The following is a 26,971-nucleotide window of genomic DNA, read 5'->3' as shown; positions in this document are numbered from 1 at the left end:
ATGGAGATGTCTTAAAGAGAAAAGGGGAGTCAGGAGAAGCAATGGATGCAGAGTTTTCTATGTTTGAGATGACAAGGGCGTTGGAGGTCTATGGAGAAGATAAAGTGTGTTAAATTATGTTTAAGCATGCACCGGACAGTGTGTTGGAAACAGTGTTAGAGTTGTATAATAAGGTGTGGAAGACTGGGGTGATACCTGCTGGGTGGAAAACGTGCAGTGATATTGCTGTTTGTAAAACCAGGTAAAGATCCAACTAGGGCGGGCAATTATAGGCCTATCGCACTGACAACCAACATGTGTAAGTTGATGGAAAAGAAGATAGTGAGTAGGATTATGTATTTCTTGGGCGTTAGGGGTTTGATGAGCTTAGCACAGAGAGGGTTCAGGACGGTGGAGGCTGGTTGGAGGAGATATAGGAGGACAGGTTCATTGTAATGGATGGAATTGGATAAATGTATCGGAGTCAAACGTGGTTACCATATGTTTGATACCGTTCCATTTATTCCATACCAGCTATTACAATGAGACTGTCCTCCTATAGCTCCTCCCACCTGCCTCCTCTCATTCAGGAGAGGGAGGTCTGCCATGGTTGCCCTGGTGACAGTTAGTACAGAGATAACCAAGGCCCTGACAATAAAAGAGGTGATGAGTGTTGTGTATTTTGACATTGAGAAAGCTGACAATATCGTGTGGAGAGAAGGGTTGTTGATCCAGTTGAGTTCATTGGGAATTGGGGGACGTCTGTATAACTGGATCATGGATTTCCTGTTCAATCGAGTCATATGGGTGAGGGTGGAGTTAGAATTGTCAATGCGGTTTGAAGTGGACAATGGTACTCCTCAGGGAAGTGTGGTTAGTCCGATGTTGTTCACCCTGATCATAGATGACAGATTTAAGGAGGTGGGACAGGGAGACTAAAGACGGAAGGAAGGAAGACGGTCAGGTCAGATAGGGGAGACTTGGTGCTGTTAATGAGACTCGAAAGGATGGGAGTGGAGGCAAGCTTTTGTTGGGTTCCTGCCCATGTGGGTGTGGAGGGTAATGAGAAGGCCGATGTGGTGACTAAGAGTGCTGTGAGGAGAGAGGGGGTAGATATTCAGGTCCCACTGGGCCGCAGGGAAGTTAAGTCCTTGATCTGGGCAAAAGGGCTCAATTTTTGGCAAAGGGAGTGGGATGCTAGTAGTAAGGGGAGGCCATTTTATTGCATGCATCGGTCAGTAAAGGAAGAGGTGGGGAGTATGGGATGTAGGACAGAGGATGTTGTGTGGAGTAGACTATGATTTGGGTACACAGGTTTGAATGCCATGTTGTGGATAATAGGGAGACGTGAAACAGGTCTGTATGATGAATGTTTAGTGGAGGAAACGGTGGAGCCTGTGTTGATATTTTGTGAATTGTATGATGTAGACAGGGAGAGATTGTGAGAAAGGGTCAGAGAGGCTGGATGGGGTTGGGGTTTGGGTGGTGTAGTGGGGGAGGAAAGTGGTGTCTACGGCTCTATTTCACTTTCTTAGAGGAACAGGACTAATGAAGGGAATTTAATATAGTTACACCGTGACTGGCCTCACACTCCAGTACAGTAGGTGGTGGTGTATGCACCTTCAAAGTTTGATGCTATCCGCCAACCCAATCCCCAAGAAGAAGAAGCCGAAGAAGAAGAACGCACTCTTAAACAACCGGAAAAAAYAATCAGAAAGTCCGGAAGTACAAATAAAAACACAACACGCTAACCTAGCATGCAAATGTCGATGTTATTTAGATAATAACATACATTTGTTTTGTCAGGTACAATAACCACATAGGTAGAGGACACGTTTATTCATATCTTATTTCTCAATTGGACGATCTAAGTCAAGATGGGAGGAGGTGATCTTGTAAGTATGATCAAATATTAGCTTACAAAGCTAACTAACTTAGCTAGCTTGTTTTGTTTGTGTCTAGCAAGCTAACTAATCACAAAAACACCTAAATGTTCGATACAATTAAATTACTGCCAACTTATGAACTAGCGTTTAGTGAAGAGAAACGCTATCACTGCCATGACAACGATGGCTAGTTAACTAAGTTGACCCCCTAACTAAATTACATTTTGAAGGTGTTTATTTTACATTTTCCCAGTTATGTTGTTACACAACTACCTAGCTAGTTAACGTTACTCAGAAGTAGTAATTCCTTACCTACCCTGAAGAACAATTGGAATTCAGAATGGATGGTTGTATTGATCAATTGTAGCGGTCTTTCCCTGTTTGTTTAATTATATCGAATATCACTTTCCCTTATCTCTGTCAGAACTTGAAGAAGAGCTGGCATCCCCAGACTATGAAAAACATAGAGCGGGTATGGAAGGCTGAACAGAAGCACGAGGCTGAGGTGAAAAAGATTGAGGAGCTTCAGAAGGAGCTGAGAGAGGAACGAGCTCGAGAAGATATAACCAGATTCGCTCAGCAGACTGGGGCTCTAAAGTAATGCTCACCTCACTGACCCTTGTGATGAGGAGGAAGTAATAGGTCTCACCTTGATAGAGAAACCACTGTCCTGTCTAGGTTTAGAAGTCAAATGAGTTAGCTTTATTTGATACTTTTCCAATTTTCATGTGTGCCCTCACCACAGACAAATGGACAGAGATACTCCCCTTGGATGTTGTCACTAACACTCAACCGCTTTTTTTGTTGTTTTACTCCAGGAAAAAAGATGACCGGTTGGACTGGATGTACCAGGGGCCAGGTGGTCAGGTGTCCCGTGATGAGTACCTGCTGGGCCGCCCCGTCGACAAGCAGATCACCCAGCAGTTTGAGGAGCCAGAGAGCGGTCCATCCGATCAAACCGGCCTCCTGCCTGGCTCAATCTTCAACCTCTCCACCCCTGCATCCAACCTCGACATGGCCGCCAAGATCAGAGAGGACCCGCTGTTTGATATCAAGTCAGTCACTCTTGTCTATTTCTTTACCATTTAGTGTGTCCAGCTAGCAACTGTTATACCATACATTGATGTTCTGCTGTTAGCCAAGAGTTGATGATAATGACACGTCTTCTTTTTCAAGGAAACGGGAGGAGGAGAAGAAGAGGGAGGTCTTGACAAACCCAGTGAAAATGAAGAAGATCAAAGAAATGGTAAGTTCTCCATTCAAACTGGGATGAAATCAGTTTCAGCCTGTTGTAGTTTCAGATGAACCTGGTTCTAAAGCAGCAACAGTTTTTCACTTTTTATTTTCTTTCAGCTGCGTCAGAATCTTGAAAAGAAAGACAAGAAAAAGAAGAGGAAGAAGGACAAGAAGGAGAAAAGGGAGGAGAAAGAGAGGAGAAAGGAGAAGAAGCATAAGAGAAGGAGCTTGAGCTCAAGCTCTGTGGACGAAGACAAAAAACACAGGTGCACCTGAAACCTAACTTCAATAGAGGTTTCTCAGGATCAGTAAACAGATGCCAATAYGACCAGTTTAACTGTTTTGATCTTGTAAGCATTTTGTGATAGTTTACAAAATCTAGCTTGCAGCTTCTATTTTTGACAGCAACTTCTGGATGGGGTAGATTGTTTGTTTAAATTTTTTTATTATTATTTTTTATTTTATTTAACCAGGCAAGTCAGTTAAGAACAAATTCTTATTTACAATGATGGCCTAGGAACAGTGGGTTAACTGTCTTGTTCAGGGGCAGAACGACAGATTTTTACCTTGTCGGGTTGGGGATTCGATCTAGCAACCTTTCGGTTACTGCCCCAACGCTCTTAACGCTCCAATCCTATCAGTCCTTAGACCCCAGCAAGATTCTGCATGTCTAGCCCTTATATTTAGCATCTCAGTGAAGTGTTTTACTCTTTTCTTTTCAGGACAACCAGGGCTACAAGTAGAACACAAAACAATTTGACTTAAGTATTTGCGTTAATTGACAAATGTCCATAAAGAAAAAAGGACCGCCAAAGCAAAAACCTGATAAAAATGAATTTATATTATTGCTGTAATTACAGAAATAGTTTGCTCACTGGGAAATGGATATCCAACTAGTCAGTGACAACTGAGCTTATTTCAGTATTATAGACACTATCTTGGGATTTCTTATGATATTCTATGTAGAAGAACCTCTCACCTTCTAATGACTCCTTTGTAGCTTGTGAGCGTCATAGAGCAAAACATGTTACATGTGCGTGTTCTTGAGCTTTTCATAGATGGGTAGCTGAAACCATTCGGACTCTACAGACATTCGCCCTTGTCTCACAAACACCACTCTATCTCAGCCACCGTAAATAATCACACAGACTMATGGTTAGTACCTACGGATGCAGAATAAGTAGATTAATCCAATGGTAYAACCCATAAGTATGTAGCTCAAACACACAATGTTTAAAAGGGGTTAGAAGTCCAAAACAGTCCAGCGTTGTGGTGGGACTCATTGGGTTAACTGAGTGATGTATCTTTACTTAGGCACCATTCTAAAGAGGAATCCAAAGAAACAACCCACTCACGTTCCCACCATCGCAGTGTCCCCGCTGGCTATGGACTACAGGTCAGTACGGCTCAATCTCAATCTTTATATATTGACAGTGAACGTTGTTAGATCTTAGTCCAATCAATTCAAAGTTACCTAAATCCTCCTGAGAGAGATGTGTACCGCTCATCGCCTAATTTCTCTCCTCAGTTTCCAGCTGGGAGGCATCATCAGTCCTCAAAGCCCCCCAACCACTTAAGGCACCGTTCTCAGGAGAGGAGCCGCTCTCGATCGCCTCAAAGGACAGACGGGAACGGCCATCATTCCTCTCACAGGACAGACAACCACTCCTCTCACAAATCAGAGAACCACTCATCCCACAGGACAGACCAGTTCAAAGTTCCACAGTTTCATCGCCCCAAAGCCCCCCCCAGCCCACAGAAMGATTGCCACCAAAGGCGTCAGAGTAGTACCACCAAGTAAGAGTCCACAGCACCTGTTTATACAATTATCACACTTGGGTTCAATCATCAGTGAACTAATGGTAATCACACCACCCCATCCTAAAGTGTTTTCTTATCCCTATATTTATCTGTCTGATATTCTCTTAGATGTCTCTCTGCTGAAGAGCTGGAGAAGAAGAGGAGGGAGATGATGGACTATGCCAAACAGAGAGACGAAGAGCGTGAAAGCAACATTAGAAGTTACAAACGACAGGATGAACAGGAGAAGGAGCGGGAGAAAGAGAAAGGCGGCAAGCATGACCGCAACGCTGGCTTTATCCAGTAAGTATCTTGCTGACTGACATGTGCACGTATTGCATACTTCCTATGGCTGTTGTCTGGTCCTCTAAAACTCTTGCGTCCTTCCCTGCAGTAACATGAAGCTGGAGAGTGCCTCCACCTCTTCCTTGGAGGATCGAGTCAAGAGAAACATCCAATCCATACAGAGGACCCCCGCATCCCTGGAGAAGAATTTCATGAGGAGATGAGAACTAGAAGAAGCAGGAATGGGTTGATGGAGGAGAGAGTAAAAATATGCACCAGCTACCACACTGAAATATGTGCACCGGTTTGCCAGGACTGCCAACTAATTTAATAAACAAAACAGACACTGCAGAGGCACCATGCATTTGCACTCGGACCCCTTAGCCATTGCCCTGACTAAAGCAATGCAAAGGTTCTGACTTCCTCTGTAATGGAAAAACTCACCCGTGCCATTCACCAGCAACAGCAAGCCATACTCACCTTTATAGTATGAGCAATGTTGGATTTATTTTAAGTGGAAATTGTATATTGTGTTCTCTGTAATGGTTAGAATTATTCAAACTTTTATCACACACAACCCTTTTGTAAATGATGTTCCTTGGAAATCTTTAGTGTATTGCTGTAACGGAGAAGAATTGTGTATCTTAATAAAAAATGGTTCCTAAAGCTCTTGAGTTGGGGACTAACAAACTAAATACTGTCTTTGAGTTTACATGTGTTGTATGTGATGCTGATTACTGCTTTGATACACCTGCAGAAAACAATTATAATTGAAAACGTCCTATGAAGACGAAATAAAGAAAACTTCTCAGGCACACTGTCACCAGCATCATCATAAAGTAGACATACATTGTTGAATGACTATCATGAAAGCCTTTTGTTTTATAGGATAATAATGCTGGATTTAAGAGGTGCCCATCTCCAATGGTGTGGTGTTTTAGTCACAGGCTCATAGCTTACTGTACATTTTTTCAATGTATGGTCCCGTAACTTGTCTTTATTTTCATTATTGTTTCACTTTAGCACGCTTCAAACAAACTAGGAACGTTTGCACAGTCCCCTAACAACCGTCAACGATAACACCAATGGCCACCCGGAACTTTTTACAAACCCAATCATCGTGTAGTACGGAATGACGTTTCAAACAGCAAGGTTGGCTGATTTCCGACTGTTCCAAATCGTGTAGTCACTGTGGGATTGTTATCCGCAGTCATTAAAAATAGTGAACATTTACAAGATATTTCAAGGGCTAAGGAAGATACCTCAACGTATTCACAATGGTAAGATGATGTCAAATAATGTAYGCATGTAGCTAGTACTTGTGGTCCGTAGATTGGTTTGTAAAACTAACTCAGCTAACGTTAGCAACCGGCTGCCTAATCAGTATGGTAGCTAGCATTTAGCTTGCTAACCTTAGCTAGCTAGTTACTATTRCAGGTGACTTTTGGCATGGCTAACTAACAAGTTCAACGAAAAAGTAACTAGTGTTAATCATTTTCCAAACGTAACTACAACAGTAACTCGCTACCTAGTTAGCTATAAACTGGATTCTTGTCACTAACGCTAGTCTATGAATGAGCTGACTAGCTAATGTTAGCACTAGTTATCTGAAGAGGGATGCAACATCATGCAACTTGAGTCTGATGGAAGTTTATAATCTTGACGTTCCTAGTTAAGTTATACCAATGTYTCTTCTGATTCACCAATGTTTGAAGTAATGGTCACCCGTCAAAGTTAGTAACTAACTCAATAGTTAGTGATGGAAACAATGTTGTTTGGGTTTTGAAATTGTCCCAGTCATGATTGCTACTCATAACTTCTCTCCCTCGTTTCCATCCTTGTGTTCCATCTCCAGTCTATTATGTCCTATAATGGTGGTGCCGTCATGGCGATGAAGGGTAAGCAATGTGTAGCCATTGCAGCAGATCGAAGATTCGGTGTACAGGCTCAGATGGTGACCACAGACTTCCAGAAGATCTTTCCCATGGGAGACAGACTCTACATTGGCCTGGCTGGTCTGGCTACTGACGTACAGACAGTGTAAGTGTCCATCAGTGCACCTCTTTTCTCCCAAGTTCCAGAGTATTTGGATGGTTAGTGCAACAGATTGACCTTGCAGGTGATATTAATTATCTACTTTATTTTTCTAACAGTTCCCAGAGGCTCAAGTTCAGATTGAACCTCTATGAGCTGAAGGAGGGGCGTCAGATCAAACCCAAGACATTCATGAGCATGGTCTCCAACCTGCTGTATGAGAGGAGGTGAGTTTACTGATGTGAAAAAGCACAGTATTTCATATACAAGTCTACACTTCTGCCTTGGTGGCAAGTCTGTGACTGATCAAACGTGAATCCCTTGTCTCAGATTTGGGCCATACTACATTGAGCCTGTGATCGCTGGGCTGGACCCCAAGACCTTTGAGCCATTTATCTGCTCGCTGGACCTGATTGGCTGCCCCATGGTGACAGAGGACTTTGTTGTGAGCGGCACTTGCTCAGAGCAGATGTACGGCATGTGTGAATCTCTCTGGGAGCCAGACATGGTAGGTTGTGTACTGTATTGTAAGATAATACATTGCGTGTGATAGTTGATTATATCTCTGTCTTTATTTACAATGGTTATTTTTGACACCTGCAGGAACCAGAGGACCTGTTTGAGACCATCTCCCAAGCCATGCTGAATGCAGTGGACAGGGATGCTGTTTCAGGCATGGGTGTCATTGTGCAAGTCATGTAAGTACAGTCATACTTTTCCTCTTCCACTGCCTACATTTTGGATTAAATACTTGCTAAATGTGTAATTAATCAGAGGATTCATACAAATGACATGGCATTTAGATGGTGATATTAGTAATGCTCTGGTCAGTGTTGTTGTAGTGACAGTACCTTAATTGACTTATTTTGACAGTGAGAAGGACAAGATCACCACACGTACCCTGAAGGCCCGAATGGATTAAAGCTCCTCTCCCTCTGCTGCTTCAACCCCTCATCTCTACCAACTCCCACTATTTTGTATGAAAATGATAAACACTGCGTGTACTGTTTTTCTTAAAATACTGTTCAATAAAATTAATGACTATTCGTGTTAATGACTCTGGTTTGCCTGGTGTGTTATTTCAGAGCAATTAATGAAAGATGAGGGCTTAACATTATCAGATTATGATAATTGTGTGGATTAATAAAACAGGGAAAGATAGACAGGATAGTCTGCAGCCAAATTCAGTAATCTCATGAGAAGAATAGTCTCCAGGGAATAATCTGAATGAATTGAGCGGCTAAACGGCTATTGTCTGTTGACACTTGTCTCACGCGGAAATTTTGCTGCGCTCTCGATACAGACAGAATAGGTCATTATAATAACCTAATTTAAAACCACCGCTACAAGGCACGAAGGAATGATTTTTGTTAGTCAAAGGTGAGAAAATGAATTAAACTAGATTCAGGAAAGAAGAAAAAACTCCCTTTAATATGTAATGAATCCTTTTCAAGTAACTTTTCTGATCTAATGTCGGTAACAAAACAACTATACAAACAAATGCTACATTAATGTAAACAAGATATAAAAAATGATTCTTATGGTAATAAAAAAGCATTTGCTTTAGTACTCCCCTTTTTATGTGGATTTTCTTTTACCAACCTCCAAGTTCATGGTAAAAATGTCATAAGTTTTCAGAACAATATGGCAACGTAACATTCAGACATGTTTTTTCTTTTTTAGTCATAATGCTCAGATGCTAAGTTCAGTGGTTTGCCGTTTCAACTAACTGGCGAAGTCATGTACATTTTAGCCATGCATTTTGGTATTGCATTCATTTACGTAAAACCCTTATATTAATCTCCTGCATTTCCAATTTTGATACTGTCGGCTGTGGATCTCCTGACAAGTCAAGGAGGCAGAGTTCGGTCAAAAGATTCATGCGATCTGACCGCTTCTGTGTCTGTGAGAGGTTTGTGTGTGTACTTGTGTGTGTCTGAAAATAATAACGAACAGACGGTACTAAACAGACTCCTACTGCTGAAGCAGACTCAAGGCATTAGTGAGACAGTTCCCGTGCTGGCGTGAGGACTAGTATAAGGTGGTGGGGGGAGGGTCTCAAATATCCTATAGAACTCTGTTTCACTAGCCTTCCTTGTTGAGCACTCAGACTGAGGAGGCAGAGGGAGTAGGACGTGGGAGGAGAAGAGACGCGTTGCTTTTTTTTTTGAAAGAGTCCGGCGCCCCCTCTCTGTGGGTCAATGGAACAGGCTTGTCGTCTGTGCATCCTTTCAGTCTGTCGTCCCCTGGGTGGGAGGGTAAGGGGTGGGGCTAAGTCAGGTGGGAGTGGCAGGAGGAGCGAGAGAGGGGTGGGTGTGGCTGATGGCTCTATGACAGGATGTGATTGGCTGGGGTAGGAGAGATGATTCTATGACAGGATGTTGGACATAAACTCATAGAATCTTTTGGAGTACTGCTCTGGGTTTACGGTGGAGATCTCTGCCCCGGCCTGAGGGAGGGACAACAGAGTTCAGTGTAAACATATGCACATTAGAAACATACAACTACAATTTCTGTCATAACACATCTCACAAGATGATCTTCTACTTGAAACTACTATATGATCTAGCATCTTTGTGGCCTAAACACTTGGCTTCATGTTTGGTCAAAGCTAGTCCATTACTCACCCCATGTTTCACAGTTTTGGCAGCATGTGCAGCTTTTTTCTTAGCATCGTAGTGTGTGAGGATGTCGATGATAGCCATGAAGTACACTTCTTTCTTCACAGCACCTACCACAAGGAGCAAGACAGTGCATAGGAGTATAAATAGCAAGTATTACTTTTCACTGGGCAGTCCCATGATGTCTGTTCTAAAATTAGTTTAATGTTCAATGTTAATTAAAGATGCACTATACAGAAATTGCTTCAGCATTTCCTGGTTGCTTACCCATCTACACACAATACCCCATAATGACAAAGTGAAAACATGTTTTTTGCAAATGTATTCAAAATGAAATACAGAAATATCTAATTGACATAGGTATTCACACCACTGAGTCAATACTTTGTAGAAGCACCGTTGGCAGCGATTACAGCTGTGAGTCTTTAAGGGTAAGTCTCTAAGAGCTTTTCACACCTGGATTGTGCAACATTTCCCCATTATTCTTTTTAAAAATTCTGAAAGCTCTGTCAAATTGGTTGTTAATCACTGCAAGACAACCATTTCCAGGTCCTTTTTTGCAGTATTATTTAAGTGACTTATTGCAAACAGGATCCATGTTTTGGAATATGTTTTATTCTGTACAGGCTTCCTTTTCACTCTGTCAATAAGGTTAGTATTGTGGAGTAACTTCAATGTTGTTGATCCATCCTCAGTTTTCTCATATCACAGATATTAAACTCTAACTGTTTTAAAGTCACCATTGGCCTCATGGTGAAATCCCTGAGTGGTTTCCTTCCTCTCCAGTTCGGAAGGACACCTGTATATTTGTAGTGACTGGGTGTATTGATACACCATCCAAAGTGTAATTAATAACTTTTACCATTCCTCAAAGGGATATTCAATGTCTGTATTTTTTGTATACCTATMAATAGGTGCCCTTCTTTGCGAGGCATTTCAGCTTTCAATTTTTTATTAATATGTAAACATTTAGAAAAACACAAGTCCACTTCGACATTATGGGGCATTTACTGTGTGCAGGCCAGTGACAAAATCTCAAATTTTATCAATTTTAAATTCAGGCTGTAACACAGCAAAATGTGGAAAAAGTCCAGGTGTGAATAYTTTCTGAAGGCACTGTAGATAGAGAGTAGCACAAATATAGCATAATTGCATAAAAAAAAAAAAAGAACCTTGACAAAACTCAAGAAAGACAGTCTCTTACTGTCGTTGCTCTTAATTGCGTAGACGTCCACGGAGGGGTCGAACTCGCCAGGGCCGAAGAACCCGCCAAAGTTGAGGGGGTTCCCAGGGCTGTCTGGAGGGGTGCCGAAGGAGCCGGTGAGTGCTCCTCCCATCCCATCGTTCTCGTACTCCTCCTCCTCTCCTCCTGCCTCCACCTCCATCTCCTCCTGCTCTGCCCGGTCCACATCATGGATCCCCACCAGCAGACTGTAGTCCATGATCTTTAGAGTGGCCAGAAACTGATGTACACAAACAGGGGAGAGATGTCAGATATTGTAACAAATGTTCTTTTGGGAAATTTCCCTGGAGGACATTAAACTCACTATTCTTCTTCTATTTGTCAACCTAAAGTCATGTCTTTGTTCACAGGTACTTAGGTGAAACTGGTTGAAAGGACTAGAAACAAAACACAATGTGCAGAAGTCCATTTACCCGGATATTTTAACAATGACGACAGTAATGATAATAATAACAACATCAAATCGAGCAGCCATAAGATGTCTCCTACCTCTACGTCGCGCTTTAGTTTCTCCAAGAAGTACTTCTTGTTGTCATCTCCTATCTGCAGCTTCTGGCCCTCGTTCAGAAAGTCGTTGTCCTTAAAGGTGGGGAGTTCCTTGGCCTGAGCAGAGTGATAGAAATTAGAATCAAAATATTCTGAGATTGGCACAAATGACTGAGGTCTTGATTTAGTTTCCACTCATTTATTCTTAGATTGACTTTTTAGGAAGAACGACCATTTCAGGTATTTCCTCTTGGTGTAATGGTTAAGACGTTGGGTTTCTCGAGCGCGAGGTCYGCAGTACGAATCCGACCAGTGACATTGGCTCCACCAGGTTCTGTCCGTCCCTCACTGGGCGTGAACCAGCAACCTTCTGTTCCCAACAACAACTCAGCACTCACAAAGCAGTATTTACGCACCACTCTACAAAAGACGTAGMCAGGAAGGGAAATAACTACTTCTAGGTTTCAGAGYGGGTAATGTAACTCGCACGGTGGATACTACTAGCGCACACACAGCTAACTATTCCACATGGACTACACTCACCCCCTTTTGACTTCCCCYTCTGCGCAGCATAGACAGCAGTCGGACATGGCCCAACTGTGGATGTGTTATTTAATTTGTGCTTCATTATCATTAGATGGAAAAATCATTACTTCTGCACTTTTCTAAAAGTATTTTGGGCTGTAAATTAGTTTTGTTTTTAGCTGGTTAGTTTGATGCTTTTTTTTTGCATGATCTACACAGTTATTTTTGGGGTGCTGTCATTGTACCCCAACACTCCTCTCATCATCGTATAAATGTAAATGAACGCACCTTCTCTTTGTCACTGGCTTCCCTTGAGACCGTGGAACCCTGAACGAAAAAGAGAAAAAAAGATAATTCACAGAGATGTAACGGAATGCAGAGTTAGAGACAGACATTCTTTACATCTTTGATCCCCCTTTGTTTCTCTTGGACTTGACTGTATCGTTATAACATTGTCATATTTCAGAAAGCAGAATTGTTTCCCCCAGAGAATGCCTGTCAGCCACAGAGGTGTTTGTTGTGAAGGGAAACGATGTTCTGAGAGCCAATAGGCACAGAGGTATGCCGTCACACCTCTATTCTCAGTGTTGTTGCCCATGCACAAAGAGACAGATTTATTGAGCTTTTCCACAAGAGCAGAATTCTTAACCATTTCCCCTTCCAAATAATGGGCTCCCGAGTGGCGCAGCGGTCTAAGGCACTGCATCTCAGTGCAAGATGCGTCACTACAGTCTCTGGTTCGATTCCAGGCTGTATCACATCCAGCCGTGATTGGGAGCCCCATAGGGGGAGCACAATTGGCCCAACGTCGTTCGGGTTTGGCCGGGGGTAGGCCGTCATTGTAAATAACAATTTGTTCTTAACCGACTTGCCTAGTTAAATAAAGGTTAAATTAAAAAATAATAATAATAATAATACATCACATAACCATTGGAACAGAAAATAGTCTGGAGCCTCAAGTTCTACTGAGAACTGGAAWACTCTGCAAGCACCCTATGCATTGAGCTTATTATAAATGCCCTTACCCCAATGAGCGCTAACAGTGTTACAGCTGTAAGTGTGCTCCTAGTGCCCTACTGGAGTTAGTGTACTACCAGTAAGTGTTCTCCCAGTTAGTTCCCTCCAAGCTAGTGTGCATATCGACACCTACCTTCAGGTCGTACTTGCGGTGCACGGTCAGACGGTAGCTGAATACATTACGGGTCACCACCATGTACGTCTCAACCCCGTCCACTGTTAGCCGGTACATGCCCAGGAACTGGGGGAGCAGAGTGCTGCCATGACACTCCACTATGAACTGAGGAGACCCAGAGGAGGAGGATGGAAATATAGGGAGAGGAAAGGAGAGAGAGAGGAGGAAGGGGAATGAGTAATGCAAAGGAAACAGTGGGAGAGCTCCAGTAATGAAGTCGGCATAATTGTTAGCTATTACAAAAGGATAGTCCCACCAAATTGAACAATTCACCGATATTTCTGCAGCACCACATTGAAAGGTCCTCAATATTTGAAGCCAACATGCTCCCTTCAACATGTATTAAGAGGGTGTATGTTTGTACAGAATTTTTTTAAATAATTCAAACGTGTTATATTTGTGTATGTGGTAACTCTCCCACCTGGTGGTACTTCTTGAGGATGTTGTGCATCTCGGCGATGTCTTCGCTGGACACCGTCTTGATGACGAAGCGGTGGTCGTAGCTGGACAGGAAGCGGTTGCCAAAGCGCCCCTGGGAGTCGCTGTTCAGCGGGGCGCTCCTCGTCAGAGAGTTCTGATGACGATCCACCACAGGAGGGAGCCCGGGGGAGAGAGACATACGGAGCAGAAAATTGAGGCTTTGACATGAATGAAAAGCCCTCTATAAAGAATGTTTCATAATTATTTCACGAGTTAGTAATGGATCAATGGATTTCATTTACATAGAGCTATTCCAAGCTAAACAAAAAACACTTCACATAGCGATCCATTCAGCAAGGCTAACCAAGTTAGTTGAACTTAATGTAATAAACTATGCTTGGTATCGCTAAACACTAAAAACACCCACTGTTTACATGTGAGAACTCAGTAAAAAGGGGACAGTCTTTTAGTTTTATATCAACAAATGCTGAGAAAGCCTTACTACATTGGGTTGAAGGATGAAATGCTGATAAAGCCTTACTACATTGGGCTGAGGGATGAAATGCTGATAAAGCCTTACTACATTTGGGCTGAGGGAAGAATTGGAATCAGCAATGAGTCAAACTGGGCACGGAACAACTATGAGTTCCCTCTGGTACTCTGATCTGCTCTCTCCTTAATTGTCCTCTACCCTTTTGACATTACCGAGCCGTGCCAAGCAAACGTCTATCCTCATTCTGTCTTTCAGTTCACTACTGTGAACCCATCCTCGATGGTCTTTCTCTTCAGTGAACCCATCCTGCATTCTTCCCCTTAGACATCTCCACACAGGAGACCATATTTTACCTGGTAATCCTGGTCATCGATGCAGAACCTCTCCCTCAGGTTGCGGAACACCATAGGGCAGTACTCTTTGAATTTGAAGCGGCTGGGCAGGTTTTCTCTGAGAGATACAAGAGTGTTGAAGAGTGTTAATATAGAAGAGTGTGTTAGCCCATTAGCATTCAGTGTTGATGTAATCTGAGGAATCATTGGAATAGATAACGGAAATGTGAGACACTCTTGACCAGCATACTAGAGGTGCTTCACTACGAGGATGATTTGCAATGCAAAGMTGCWCAGTKAAGTGTTCAATTCATGTTTTGACTACAACTCCAGTGTAGTGTAGCGTAGTGGAGATCGCCAGAGGCATAATCTTGATTTTACTTACGCAGGAAAATCAAATTAAGGAATGTGATATATCAGAAGATGGTAATAATTATATTACACAACCTAAAATAGTCATATAATCACACAGTTCATCCGGGTTTTAAACCAATTTTCGGGATAAATAGCTTCTAAAATATATGTAAACAGACCATTRTTGTCTCAATTTGTGTTGTTTTCCTGGAGTGCTATGACATGACACAATATCAGTACTTGTTACATTACAACTTGTCTAAGTYCTATCAACTGATTTCAGCCAGTTTATGGCTGTGGATTGATTGCATTGTTTGAATGGAATGTTGGCATATTGGCAGTTCGTTTGACAAATGTATGGAATCATTCCTCTTAAACTGTCTGGCTAGCTAAATTCTTCAAATGCATTACATTACACAATATCTTATCACAGCACTGGCAAATCATGGTTGACCAACTCCCTGACCCAAATGGCTGACTGTTATCTCAACATATGAAGGTTCATGTCCATTCTATTATTCTAATTATATAGTTATTCCATTAGCAGAGTCAGAGTGTTGATGTAATCTGAGGAACCCACTGAAGTAGATAAAGGAAATGTGAGAAGCTCTTGACCAGCATACTAGAGGTCCTTCACTATGAGGATTATTTGCATTGCAAAGCTGCTCAGTGAAGTGTTCAATTCATGTTTTGACGAGAACTCCAGTGTATTGGGGATCGCTAGACCCATGGTGAGTTATATTACAGGTGATAGAGGAGCTTGATCTTGCTAGTGATTTAAAAGCACACCACGTCATAGACCATTGGGCCAACCAAGCMAAGACCTTTTCTCTCCTAATCAGTAGCCTAACATAGTGTTAACAGACTTCAGRTAGTACCGTACTGTATATTTTAGACAATGCAGCTAAATTKGCCTCTTGTTTGAGTTTATATGGGCAGTAATATGGTGTGCAGTAATATGGTATGGCAGGTTGCAAAGTTAGAACTCCGGATACCTACTTGTTAAATAGGTGGTTGTCCACTTTGATCTTACTGTAGGCTTTAAAATCATCAGGCATCAGCATTACTGGTACAGGCACGTTACTYAACTCGTTGATCTGAAAYAGWGGGGAGATAGAAAGAGCAGGAGATCAGAATAGAATGGTAGAGCAGGGAAGAGGAGGTCAACACACTAATCCCCACACCAGACCAAACTGCAGTGAACCAGTGTCTATTTACTGACAATCATTCMCTTTSKACCAAAGTGAACTGACAGCAGTGCTCTGTCACACTGTTGATCTTATCTACCGAGACAGATTCACTGTAAGGAACAGACTGATTCCCGAGCGAGCCCTCTCCATAGATTTATAAACTCCAGACAGTAAGAGGAGTGGCAGGGAGGGAACGTGAATAAACGCTTCAAAGAAAAAGGAGACAAGAACACATCCAGGAGACACAGACATTGCTAAAATAGGAGAGACATTTGAAAAGTTATCTTGAGATGGAAAAATAATAGCATATGGAGCACAAACACATCGAGTTGTATGGAATATGCAGAACATAGCCTAGTAGCCTCTCATAGAGCTGCTGCTTCAAGGGATAGACTCTCATTCAACTGTCTGACATGCTATGAAGAATCACTGTCTAACATGCCCACAGGTTAGGCTCTGGTAGATAGTGTGTCCTTCAAAAGTATCATATTTATTTGTCATTAGAGGCATAGCTTAATGACTTCAGCAGGCAGACAATCAATATCCTGACTATATGTTGGATTATGTCTAATCAACCTACACACAAAGTTTGATGAAGGTGGTCCTTTGTAGCTCAGTTGGTAGAGCATGGCGCTTGTAAAGGCAGAGTAGTGGGTTCGATTCCTGGGACCACCCATCCGTAAAATGTATGCACGCATGACTGTAAGTCGCCTAAGATATAAGTGTCTGCTAAATGGMAGATTTTATTATAAGTATGACGAAGGCTCATATCAGATTTGAAGATGTAGGCTATTCCCGGTGTWGGAAAGCCTGTAAGGCTGGCATTATCTACCATCAAGACTGAATCTGWTTTTGAAGGGAGTTTCAATTAAATCTGTATTTGGCTATATGCTCCGACTGACAAAGTTCTTCTCTGAGCAAAAGCTTAGCTTGGAACTGAATTCATCCAGCTTTGTGACTAGCAGAACAATGTTACGACTGACTACCAAGATTAAATATATTCTGGTTATGACTATGGTTATGAGAGCTTTGAGGAGAAGGCTCTTTGACGTCTTTCTTGTAATCGCCTAAATTAGCCTGCCGCCTACACCTTGAATCTACACCCAGCATCCACCACACACTGAACTTGTCCATGATGATTATTGCAGAATGCGTCACAGGATGATTATTACAGCTTCACTAAATATGCTAATTGGTTAATTAAATTCCWTTGTCTTCTCCATACAATAACTGTCTGTTTGACTATAGTCTATATTTATCCTTATCTTTCTTATATAAGGTATTGAAATATACATAAAAGAGGCTCACTAAAAACACAGCAAATAGAGGGGGAAATCAAGAATAATTACAGACAATAGTACATGCAAGATGTAATGTACACGTTAGTGTAGGCAACATATTGAAATGCATGCAAACATTGGAAGTGAAATTATGCATCAGCACTGTTATTCAAATGGTGAGTGAAGCGAATCAAAAACTGCAAGCCTGGGGCATCATATTCATGCCAGAGATATTGATCTGGAGGTGTCAGTCAAGCAGGGAAGGGGGTGTGTTCGCCTACAACTGCTGGCCACAAAAATTGAGCCTTGAAGCTCTCTGCAATCCATTTGGTGATCGCTGCATTCATATGAGTGAGAAACTTGATGCATTTGGTGAAAAACAGTATCAATAAAGTGTCTTTTAGGATGTGTTGAAGACACTGTCCATCCTTCTCCCACTCAAATTAGACTGTGAACCTATTATTTTTTATGGTTGAGTGTTCGAATGTGTACTTCACACTAAACCACATTAAATCAGGAATATAGGCTAGAATATGCAAATGTTAGATTTGCCGCTTTCTCATTCATTGATGCCTGTAAAACAATAGGCAGGCAGGCTGCGGTTGAGGCTCAATGCAACCTGCTGCTCTCCAACAGTCACACCCCTCTCTGGCCTGCGCTAGACAGAATGAATGCTTAGGTTGGAGCAGTGCTCACGACCTCCTCTCCTAACCAGCTCACTTCAGACCACAGAACAGAAGACGTTATGCAGCTTGTGCCAAATAATACCTGCAAATTGCGCGGGTAATGTCAAATGTTTATGTTCAACGTCGCAGCTATTTGCTGCACATTTTTAAAGCGCACGCGACTGGCACACCAAATAGCTAGATTGTTGCTACATTTATATTCCTGACCAGGGAGAATTGTGAATGAGGGGTTAACAGCTTTCACCTGAGCATCATACTAAGTACCTGGCTAACACCCATACACTACAGACTACTAGACGATGGTTGAGTTCTAAAATTGGCTTTTGTCAATCAAGCAGCTGGCTAACTATCGCGTTACCGTTAGCTATTCAAAACACCACATAGACAAACAAGCTAGCCTGGGAACAAGAACAAAAATGCATTTACCGTATGGTTGACACCCCACATTAAAACGCTGAGAATAGGCTCACTTGCACGGAATAATTTCACTTTCTGTCCTATAAAATGTTTCTTTTTCGTCTTCGTTTTGCTAGCGCTCACCGGCGCAACGCTGGTACAGTTGGATGACATGTCTCCAGTTGGGAATAATTTAGGCAACGCAAGACAGCACTGTAATCAAACAGGCTAGCTGGGTCTTATCACTCCAGACAACGAAATTTGCAGTAAGAGCGTGATATCTATACGTGCATTGTCGTATCCACTATCCGATTTTCTGGGTCTTTAAATCAAATTAGATTCTGTAGTAAATTAACGGGATTGCATGTTGCGCGGTCACCACCCTTCCTCCAGAGGAGGCCGCACGGTTTCAGTCCGGAGCGGCACACAGACCAGCTTCTGGCATAGATTGTTAGCCGGCCATCTAGCTACAGGCAAGGTTGCCTTTAGCTAAGCCGCAGTCTTCTTTGATAAGTAATACACGCTTGGTGGACGACTCCTCTCCTTTCTGGTGTCGTTTGCTACCCACAACGATTTGAGGTGATTTTATTTAGAGGTTAGTAATCCCATTATGATGCGCCTGAGATTGTTGTCACCAGTTTTGGGGTCTCCTCAAGATGGCGTCTAGACTGAACATCGCAACGAAGTGCGCCCCCAAGAGGCAGAGAGTAGAAGCGCTCGTGCTGTAGTTGGTACCTTGAAAGTGCAGCGACATTTTGGTGAGAAAATCAGTAAATCTCTGTATTTGTAAAAGCTGCTGATGGCAAAATGAATACTATGAATCAGATATCAGGATTTATCAGAGTAAATGTCTCATTCTAATTGAATGGCGATGAAGCAGAAGAGGCATACATKTCATGTGGCTATGAAGCGTGCACTTTTTACAGTCAAATTGACCCGCAAAATCCTACAATAAATCCAAGAATATAGTAATCAATGGCCTGTAGTAAATACTTCAGGTTTCTCTCTAGAGGAGCATTGTCTAGGGGGCGTGGTTTTCCGTCTAGGGATGGTTGTCTAAGAGAAAATGTATGCAATGACTCCTTTATGAACAAATGTGGTTAATGTATAGAGGGGGTCTTTTAGCGATTTATCAGCGACAGTTGTATTTATTTATTTTTTTATGTAGCAAATACATTGTATATGGCAGGCGGCAGGGACTGAAAATAATATCACGTGACCACASTGGGCGGTCCTCTGACTATGTGGGGGAAAAAAAGCCATTTTCTGGCGCTGCTGCAAAATCTAACGTTAACCGACTCAAAATAATTTACCTGTATCCACGTCGGGCGGTACGGGTGTTTTTCATGTCAAATCAGGTAGGAAGCAAAGAAAGGCATCAATTGTTTTTATTCGCATAATGCGATGCACAGGTACATCAACTCACAAACTGAGGTACTCGGTGTTATGTTTGGATTCTCTCTTGTTCGTTTCTCATATCCAGTCCTGTCACTGAATTTAAGATGGCTGCTTTGTTTCCCACTATCCATCTAAGCTTATTTTTCGTCTATCTTTACATAGTTTTTATGAAAATGATCTATAATGCATAAGAACCCACTGGTACAGGAGGGGCTCATTGTGGGTCTTCTCGGGGTTTGGGGTACGTGCCTCACCGTGCACAGGAGGCCCCACTGGGGTAGTCGGGTCTAGACTACAGCAGTTCCAAACGTATTTTGTTAGATTGGTGGATGGGTAATATCTAAAAAACAACCAGGCGGGAAATAATTACAAAATAAATCGTCATATACTAGTAGCCATTCTGTGTAGTAGCTATGACACTGGTCCATTACAAGAAACATAACTGCTTCTATCTAACAAAAACAAATGATCCATATTATTATAGACAATATCTGTGGACCACATCAATATGTCAGTACACATTTTGTATGTGTAGGCTTTGTGTTTGAAAACAATTCAACTACAGCAGAAAAAGATCACTAAATGTGTCATGTACTTTAGTGGATCAAATCTTGCTACCCAATAAATAATCAAAGTCATTCTTTGGCTGATGGTTGTTCTTTTTGCAGATCCTTCCAGATGGATAAAATGCAACCCAGTCGGCTAAAAATCACAGAGCTGAATCCTAACCTGGTATGCCCACTGTGTGTGGGATACTTCATCGATGCCACAACCATCGTGGAGTGCTTGCACTCATGTAAGATTCCTAGGGCCACTGCATTATTCTAAATGCATATGGGCTAGACTATATGGCCTATAAACCTATAAATGTAGAAAAGGAACGTAGATTTACAATGCATTTTCTTTTCATAAAAAGTCCTACAGTAAGTCACCTGCTTTAAGTCTGTGTTCTTACTTCAGTCTGCAAGACGTGCATTGTTGCCTTCCTGGAAACCAACAAGTTCTGCCCCAGATGTGATGTGCAAGTACACAAGACGTGTCCACAGCTCAGCATCAGGTGAGTTATATTGCATGTGTGTGTGCGTGCACACGTCTCTCTCGGAGTACTTATGTTATTATCCGTCTATAAGTGCAACCAACATGGTCTTATCTTTAGTAAGTGGCTTTATCATTTGCATATCCTTTCTCAGGTCAGACAAGACTCTACAGGACATTGTATACAAGCTGGTGCCTGGATTATTCAAAGGTAAGACCATATCTCTTGAGTAAGGGGTTTTCTATACAAATACTGAACAAAAAATWTAAACGCAACTATTTCAAAGATTTTACTGAGTTACAGTTCATAGAAGGAAATCAGTCAATTTAAATAAATTCATTCGGCCCTAATCTATGGATTTCACATGACTGGGCAGGGGCACAGCGATGGGTGGGCCTGGGAGGGCACAGGCCCACCCACTGGAGAGCCAGGCCGAGCCAATCCGAATTATTTTTCCCCCAAAAAAGGGCTTTTATTAAAGCCAGAAATACTCCTCAGCACCCCCCAGGTTGAAGAAGTCGGATATGAAGGTCTTGGGGCTGGCGTGGTTACTCATGATCTGCGGTTGTAAGACCGGTTGGATGTCCTTTTTTAGGGGGTAGATCAGCTTTAATATTGAAGATAGATTGTGGCTTCTATCAATGTAATTGTCATCATTTCCAAAACCCTATTTAAAAAAAAAAATATATATATATATATATATATATATATATATATATATATAGCTGTCAAGGCAAAAGGTGGCTACTTTGAGGAATCTCAAATATAAAATATATTTTGATTTGTTAAACACTTTTTTTGGTTACTACATGATTCCATATGTGTTATTTCATAGTTTTGATGTCTTCACTATTATTCTATATTGTAATGAGTAGGTGTGTCCAAACTTTTGACTGGTACTGTCTATATGTATGTGTGTGTGTTTGTATGTATATATACTCATTACAATATAGAATAATAGTGAAGACATCAAAGCTATATATACAAAACTATATATATATACATACATACAGTTGAAGTCAGAAGTTTACATACACTTAGGTTGGAGTCGTTAAAACTCGTTTTTTTAACCACTCCACACATTTCTTGTTAACAAACTATAGTTTTGGCAAGTCGGTTAGGAATCTACTTTGTGCATGACACAAGTAATGTTTGATGTCATGGCTTTAGAAGCTTCTGATAGGCTAATTGACATAATTTGAGTCAATTGGAGATGTACCTGTGGATGTATTTCAAGGCCTACCTTCAAACTCAGTGCCTCTGCTTGATATCATAGGAAAATCAAAAGAAATTAGCCAAGACCTCAGAAAAAAAATTGTAGACCTCCACAAGTCTGGTTCATCCTTGGGAGCAATTTCCAAACGCCTGATTATACCACATTCATCTGTGCAAACAATAGTACGCAAGTTTAAACACCATGGGACCAYGCAGCCGTCATACAGCTCAGGAAGGAGACGCATTCTGTCTCCTAGAGATGAACGTACTTTGGTGCGAAARGTGCAAATCAATCCCAGAACAACAGCAAAGGACCTTGTGAAGAAGCTGGAGGAAACAGGTACAAAAGTATCTATATCCACAGTAAAACAAGTCCTATATCGACAACCTGAAAGGCTGCTCAGCAAGGAAGAAGCCACTGCTCCAAAACTGCCATAAAAAAGCCAGACTATGGTTTGCAACTGAACATGGGGACAAAGATCATACTTTTTGGAGAAATGTCCTCTGGTCTGATGAAACAAAAATAGAACTGTTTGACCATAATGACAATCATTATGTTTGGAGGAAAAAGGGGGATGCTTGCAAGCCGAAGAACACCATCCCGACTGTGAAGCACGGGGGTGGCAGCATCATGTTGTGGTGGTGCTTTGCTGCAGGAGGGACTGGTGCACCTCACAAAATAGATGGCATCATGAGGGAGGAAAATTATGTGGATATATTGAAGCAACATCTCCAGACATCAGTCAGGAAGTTAAAGCTTGGTTGCAAATGGGTCTTCCAAATGGACAATGACCCCAAGCATACTTCTTAAGCCACAAAATGGCTTAAGGACAACAAAGTCAAGGTATTGGAGTGGCCATCACAAAGCCCTGACCTCAATCCTATAGAACATTTGTGGGCAGAACTGAAAAAGTGTGTGCGAGCAAGGAGGCCTACAAACCTGACTCAGTTACACCAGCTCTGTCAGGGGGTATGGGCCAGAATTCACCCAACTTATTGTGGGAAGCTTGTGGAAGGCTACCTGAAACGTTTGACCCAAGTTAAACAATTTAAAGGCAATGCTACCAAATACTCATTGAGTTGAGTGTATGTAAACTTCTGACCCACTGGGAATGTGATGAAAGAAATAAAAGCTGAAATAAATCATTCTCTCTACTATTATTCTGACATTTACATTTTTTTAAAATAAAGTGGTGATCCTAACTGACCTAAACAGGGAATCTTTACTAGGATTAAATGTCAGGAATTGTGAAACTGAGTTTAAATGTATTTGGCTAAGGTGTATGTAAACCTCCGACTTCAACTGTATGTGTATATATATATATATAATGTGTGTGTGTGTGTGTGTGTGTATATATATATATATATATATATGTGTGTGTGTTGAAGTCAGAGGTTTATATATATACACATCTCATACTATTGGTTGCTAGAATTGTGTATAATAATTTTAATTTAACTTTCGCTGTCATTTGTGTATCTGTTCGTAAACCAATGGAATCAGTACATCCCTAATCTCTTCCCAACTATTTTGCAATCTATATGGCACAGCTGTCAATTTTCTGGTCCTTAAATGAAACTGGTATACTTTTTTATCACAATTTTCTTTGACCAATTATGGTCTTTAATGCAGGGCCGACACAGGTTTTTTCCCCCTTCCTCTTGCCTCTTCCATTTTTTGCAGTAATGCTGCAATTAGTTGGTTGTAATTTTGGATAGAGCAGACATTTCCATATATTTTTGTTAGCTGCTAGTGTGACTCCACCAGTCCTATTTATGATATCATTTACAAAGATTATACTGTTTACATTTTTTCGCTCAATTTTTATTTAATCAGTTAGTATATTTGAGTTTAACCATAATAATTGTTGTAATATTTGTTCAGTCTTTTCTGGTGGATTAAACTGAAATTGCAACCAACTTTTTAAGACTTGTTTTAAAAATGGCAATATTTCTTAGATTATTTCATTTTCAAATAACCGAAAGTGAGAGGTTGTAATCTGTTGGATGTACTTCCAAATTCTCTAAAWCAAYGTATGAGGTGGYTTATGGTAGAGAAATTAACATTAAATKATCTGGCAACAGCTCTGTTGGACATTCCTGCASTCAGCATGCAAATTGCATGCTCCATCAAAACTTGTGGCATTGTGTTGTGGCCTTTAATTGTCCCCAGCACAAGGTGCACCTGTGTAATGATCATGGTGTTTAATCTGCTTCTTGATATGCCACACCTGTCAGGTATCTTGGCAAATGAGAAATACTCACTAACAGGGATGTAAACAAATGTGGGCGCACAATTTGTTTACAAAAATACGTTTTTGTGTGTATGGGACATTTTTTATATTTTATTTCAGCTCATGAAAAATGTGACCAACACTTTACATGTTGCATTTATATTTGTGTTCAGTGTACATTGCAGTATTTTACAAGGAGCATATTTAGTGCTAATTACAGTATAATAAGCCTGTTTGAGACTGCCCATGAACAGTTGCCCCCTTTTAATAATTAAAAGCGGACATGTGCCAACGTCTTTTTCACTCTGACTTTTTGTTTACATCAGATGAGATGAAACGAAGGCGGGACTTCTACACAAACCAGGAAAACCAACACCTGGAGCCAGGAGAAGTGGTGGAGGAGCCAACTATTATTGCAGAAGATGAAATCATCAGTCTCTCCATTCAGTTCCATGAGAAGAACAAGTAAGTTCTAGAATGTGTGATCTCTTAATCTTTTTCATGCAACCAATTAGATAGGATGTTTCTGTTTCCTGTCGAACARACCAAATGTGTTACAATAGGGTTGTATCTCTACGTGCTAATACGTTTAACAGAACSCTGGGTAAAAAAGCATTTCAAAGCAAAGTTATGCTCATCTTAACCCATGCTGTTTTTCCATTTGCTTATAGAAGTGACACACAACCTGTGGATACAGAAGGAGACAATGTGAGTGATTCAACCATAAAATGCTAACCCAATAAATGCCAATGCTAATGTCAATTTGTCATCCACACTATCTAAATGATAATACATTTCATTTAGCATACGCTTTTAAAAACGACTGTCATGCGCGCATGCATTGCAAGCGCCATGCTCTACCAACTGAGCCATACAGGACCACATTTTTTATAACCTTTCATATTATGTCCTGCCCTTACCCTCTAGTTATAAATCTGTTCTAACCACACGTACTGTTCTCTTCATTTTCAGACCAACAGCAAACGCTTCCTGCAATGCCCGGCAGCCATGACAGTCCTGCACTTAGCCAAGTTCCTGCGTAGCAAGATGGACATTCCAAACACCTTACGGGTAATTTCTACAGGCTKCACAGAACCGCCTCACAACTCCATAGAAAGCCATAGTATACACCAACAACGGCTTTGTCGCAATACTGTATTGTAGTGACAAGCTGCATTCCTATACAATAGATCATGCATGCTTTCGCTTAGGTAGACTAGCCCTACTATTCCCATCCTTCACACCCTTCTCTTGGACTTGTGTGCTATTAATGTGTAATAGTGCTCTCTACCTTGACAGATTGAAGTGCTGTACGCTGATGAGCCCTTAAAGGACTACTACACGCTGATGGATATTGCCTACATGTATTCTTGGCGACGTGTAAGTGCCAACTGACACACTGGCTATAACAACAACACTGACCAAGCTTCAGTTGTCACTTCCAACYCTAATCCCAACTTCACTAAACATCTACGTTTGCTAGGTCCTAGGATCTGAGTGATYTTTCACGTGTCTGGAGAGTTCTCATCTTCTCTCTGTGACTCTTTGCAGAATGGCCCCCTCCCCCTGCAGTACTGGGTCAAGCCCACCCGGAAGCGTCGAAGGCTGTCCCAAGGTGCCGCCCAGGCCCACTCCGACGGCGTCAACACAAGCCCCACCTCTGARAGCGACTCCCACAGCGACAAGGCCCTGAGCCCAGCTGGTCAGGCCCCCAGAGCCTCCACCCTGCCCAGCCCTGCCCTCCGAGGCCAACCCTCTACCCTTCAGAGCCCCAGCGGTACCACAGGACCCAACGGTACTCAACGGCTCCCTCTAGCCTCCAAGTCAGGGAGCAACGCCCGCAAGGTGAAYGTCAACGGCAAAAGCAATGGAGCGGCGACTGAGACTAGGGGAGGGGACAAAGGGGCTGTACCAGCCCCAACCTAAACCTGATACATCTCAGAAACATGGAGAGTGGAACGGAATTGCCCCAAAATGTCAGAGTAGCCCCTCAATGGACCAATGGACAGACAAGGAGAAAATCTGCCAAGAGAGTACTGAGGGAGAGGGCGATTGTGATCAGCAAAAAGACTGTGAAGTGCAGCCAAATAGACATTTCATTTCAATGTGTGTGTGTGACTGTGTGTTAGAGTAAAACATACATACAAAATGTACAATATGTATCCAATGTGAGCATTCGTGCATACCTGGTCATGTATATAGAGTATCTTTTATACAGGATATTGTAATTGTTTTGTAACTGTATAATATGCAGTCGGTTCAATGATTCCTTCCCTCAATTCTTCAGAATTAATTTGGCTTTAAAATATAAATTGACAAAATGCTGAATGGCATTGCAATGCCAATGTCCATATATATATATATATAAATATTAACTAGAAATAAAAAAGCAAGATCTGTCTTCTTGCCGTCAGTCACACTGTATATAATAACTCTGGTGTATGTAGATAGATGCAGTACTTTCTACTGGTAATGGCCCCAATCATCAAGGACAATAGATATGTACGAAAAGTTTGATGCACTTTTCTTTGAAATRCAGATCACAGTATACGAGTACTGAACTTCCCTGTGCTTTGACATTAGAAAAGCCATTATTTATCAAGCCCCAAGCAGCACTACAATTGTCTGAAAAAYGTAGCTTACCGTACAT

The 26,971-nt window shown here is 41.6% G+C and overlaps 4 protein-coding genes across 4 annotated transcripts; 3 read left to right on the top strand and 1 right to left on the bottom strand.

The window, feature by feature from the left end:
* Positions 1-1,680: 1,680 nt before the first annotated feature.
* On the top strand, positions 1,681-5,881 carry LOC111950079 (pre-mRNA-splicing factor CWC25 homolog). Its single transcript, XM_023967464.2, has 9 exons — positions 1,681-1,874; positions 2,290-2,462; positions 2,684-2,920; positions 3,042-3,111; positions 3,219-3,367; positions 4,416-4,497; positions 4,630-4,898; positions 5,031-5,204; positions 5,296-5,881. The coding sequence occupies exons 1-9, from the start codon at positions 1,857-1,859 to the stop codon at positions 5,408-5,410; spliced, it is 1,287 nt and encodes a 428-aa protein (XP_023823232.1). The 5' UTR covers positions 1,681-1,856; the 3' UTR covers positions 5,411-5,881.
* A 378-nt stretch (positions 5,882-6,259) lies between these two features.
* LOC111949976 (proteasome subunit beta type-3) lies at positions 6,260-8,277 on the top strand. The gene is made up of 6 exons (XM_023967351.2): positions 6,260-6,466; positions 7,042-7,226; positions 7,340-7,447; positions 7,551-7,728; positions 7,824-7,918; positions 8,094-8,277. Exons 1-6 carry the CDS (start codon positions 6,464-6,466, stop codon positions 8,140-8,142), a joined length of 618 nt encoding a protein of 205 aa, XP_023823119.1. The 5' UTR covers positions 6,260-6,463; the 3' UTR covers positions 8,143-8,277.
* A 775-nt stretch (positions 8,278-9,052) lies between these two features.
* LOC111949824 (phosphatidylinositol 5-phosphate 4-kinase type-2 beta) lies at positions 9,053-19,110 on the bottom strand. Its single transcript, XM_023967263.2, has 10 exons — positions 18,469-19,110; positions 15,886-15,983; positions 14,554-14,650; positions 13,709-13,861; positions 13,246-13,392; positions 12,384-12,422; positions 11,574-11,687; positions 11,046-11,304; positions 9,848-9,951; positions 9,053-9,669 (listed from the first exon to the last, which is right to left on the bottom strand). Exons 1-10 carry the CDS (start codon positions 18,610-18,612, stop codon positions 9,589-9,591), a joined length of 1,236 nt encoding a protein of 411 aa, XP_023823031.1. The 5' UTR covers positions 18,613-19,110; the 3' UTR covers positions 9,053-9,588.
* Positions 19,111-19,666: 556 nt separating this feature from the next.
* Positions 19,667-26,654, top strand: LOC111949636 (polycomb complex protein BMI-1). Its single transcript, XM_023967013.2, has 9 exons — positions 19,667-19,796; positions 20,505-20,632; positions 20,797-20,893; positions 21,027-21,082; positions 24,648-24,786; positions 24,993-25,029; positions 25,294-25,392; positions 25,621-25,701; positions 25,873-26,654. Exons 2-9 carry the CDS (start codon positions 20,515-20,517, stop codon positions 26,245-26,247), a joined length of 1,002 nt encoding a protein of 333 aa, XP_023822781.1. The 5' UTR covers positions 19,667-19,796; positions 20,505-20,514; the 3' UTR covers positions 26,248-26,654.
* The last annotated feature ends 317 nt before the right edge of the window (positions 26,655-26,971 follow it).

This window comes from Salvelinus sp. IW2-2015, linkage group LG1 (genome assembly GCF_002910315.2).
Source record: "Salvelinus sp. IW2-2015 linkage group LG1, ASM291031v2, whole genome shotgun sequence".
Taxonomy (NCBI): domain Eukaryota; kingdom Metazoa; phylum Chordata; class Actinopteri; order Salmoniformes; family Salmonidae; genus Salvelinus; species Salvelinus sp. IW2-2015.
This window is presented reverse-complemented; position numbering and strand designations above follow the sequence as displayed.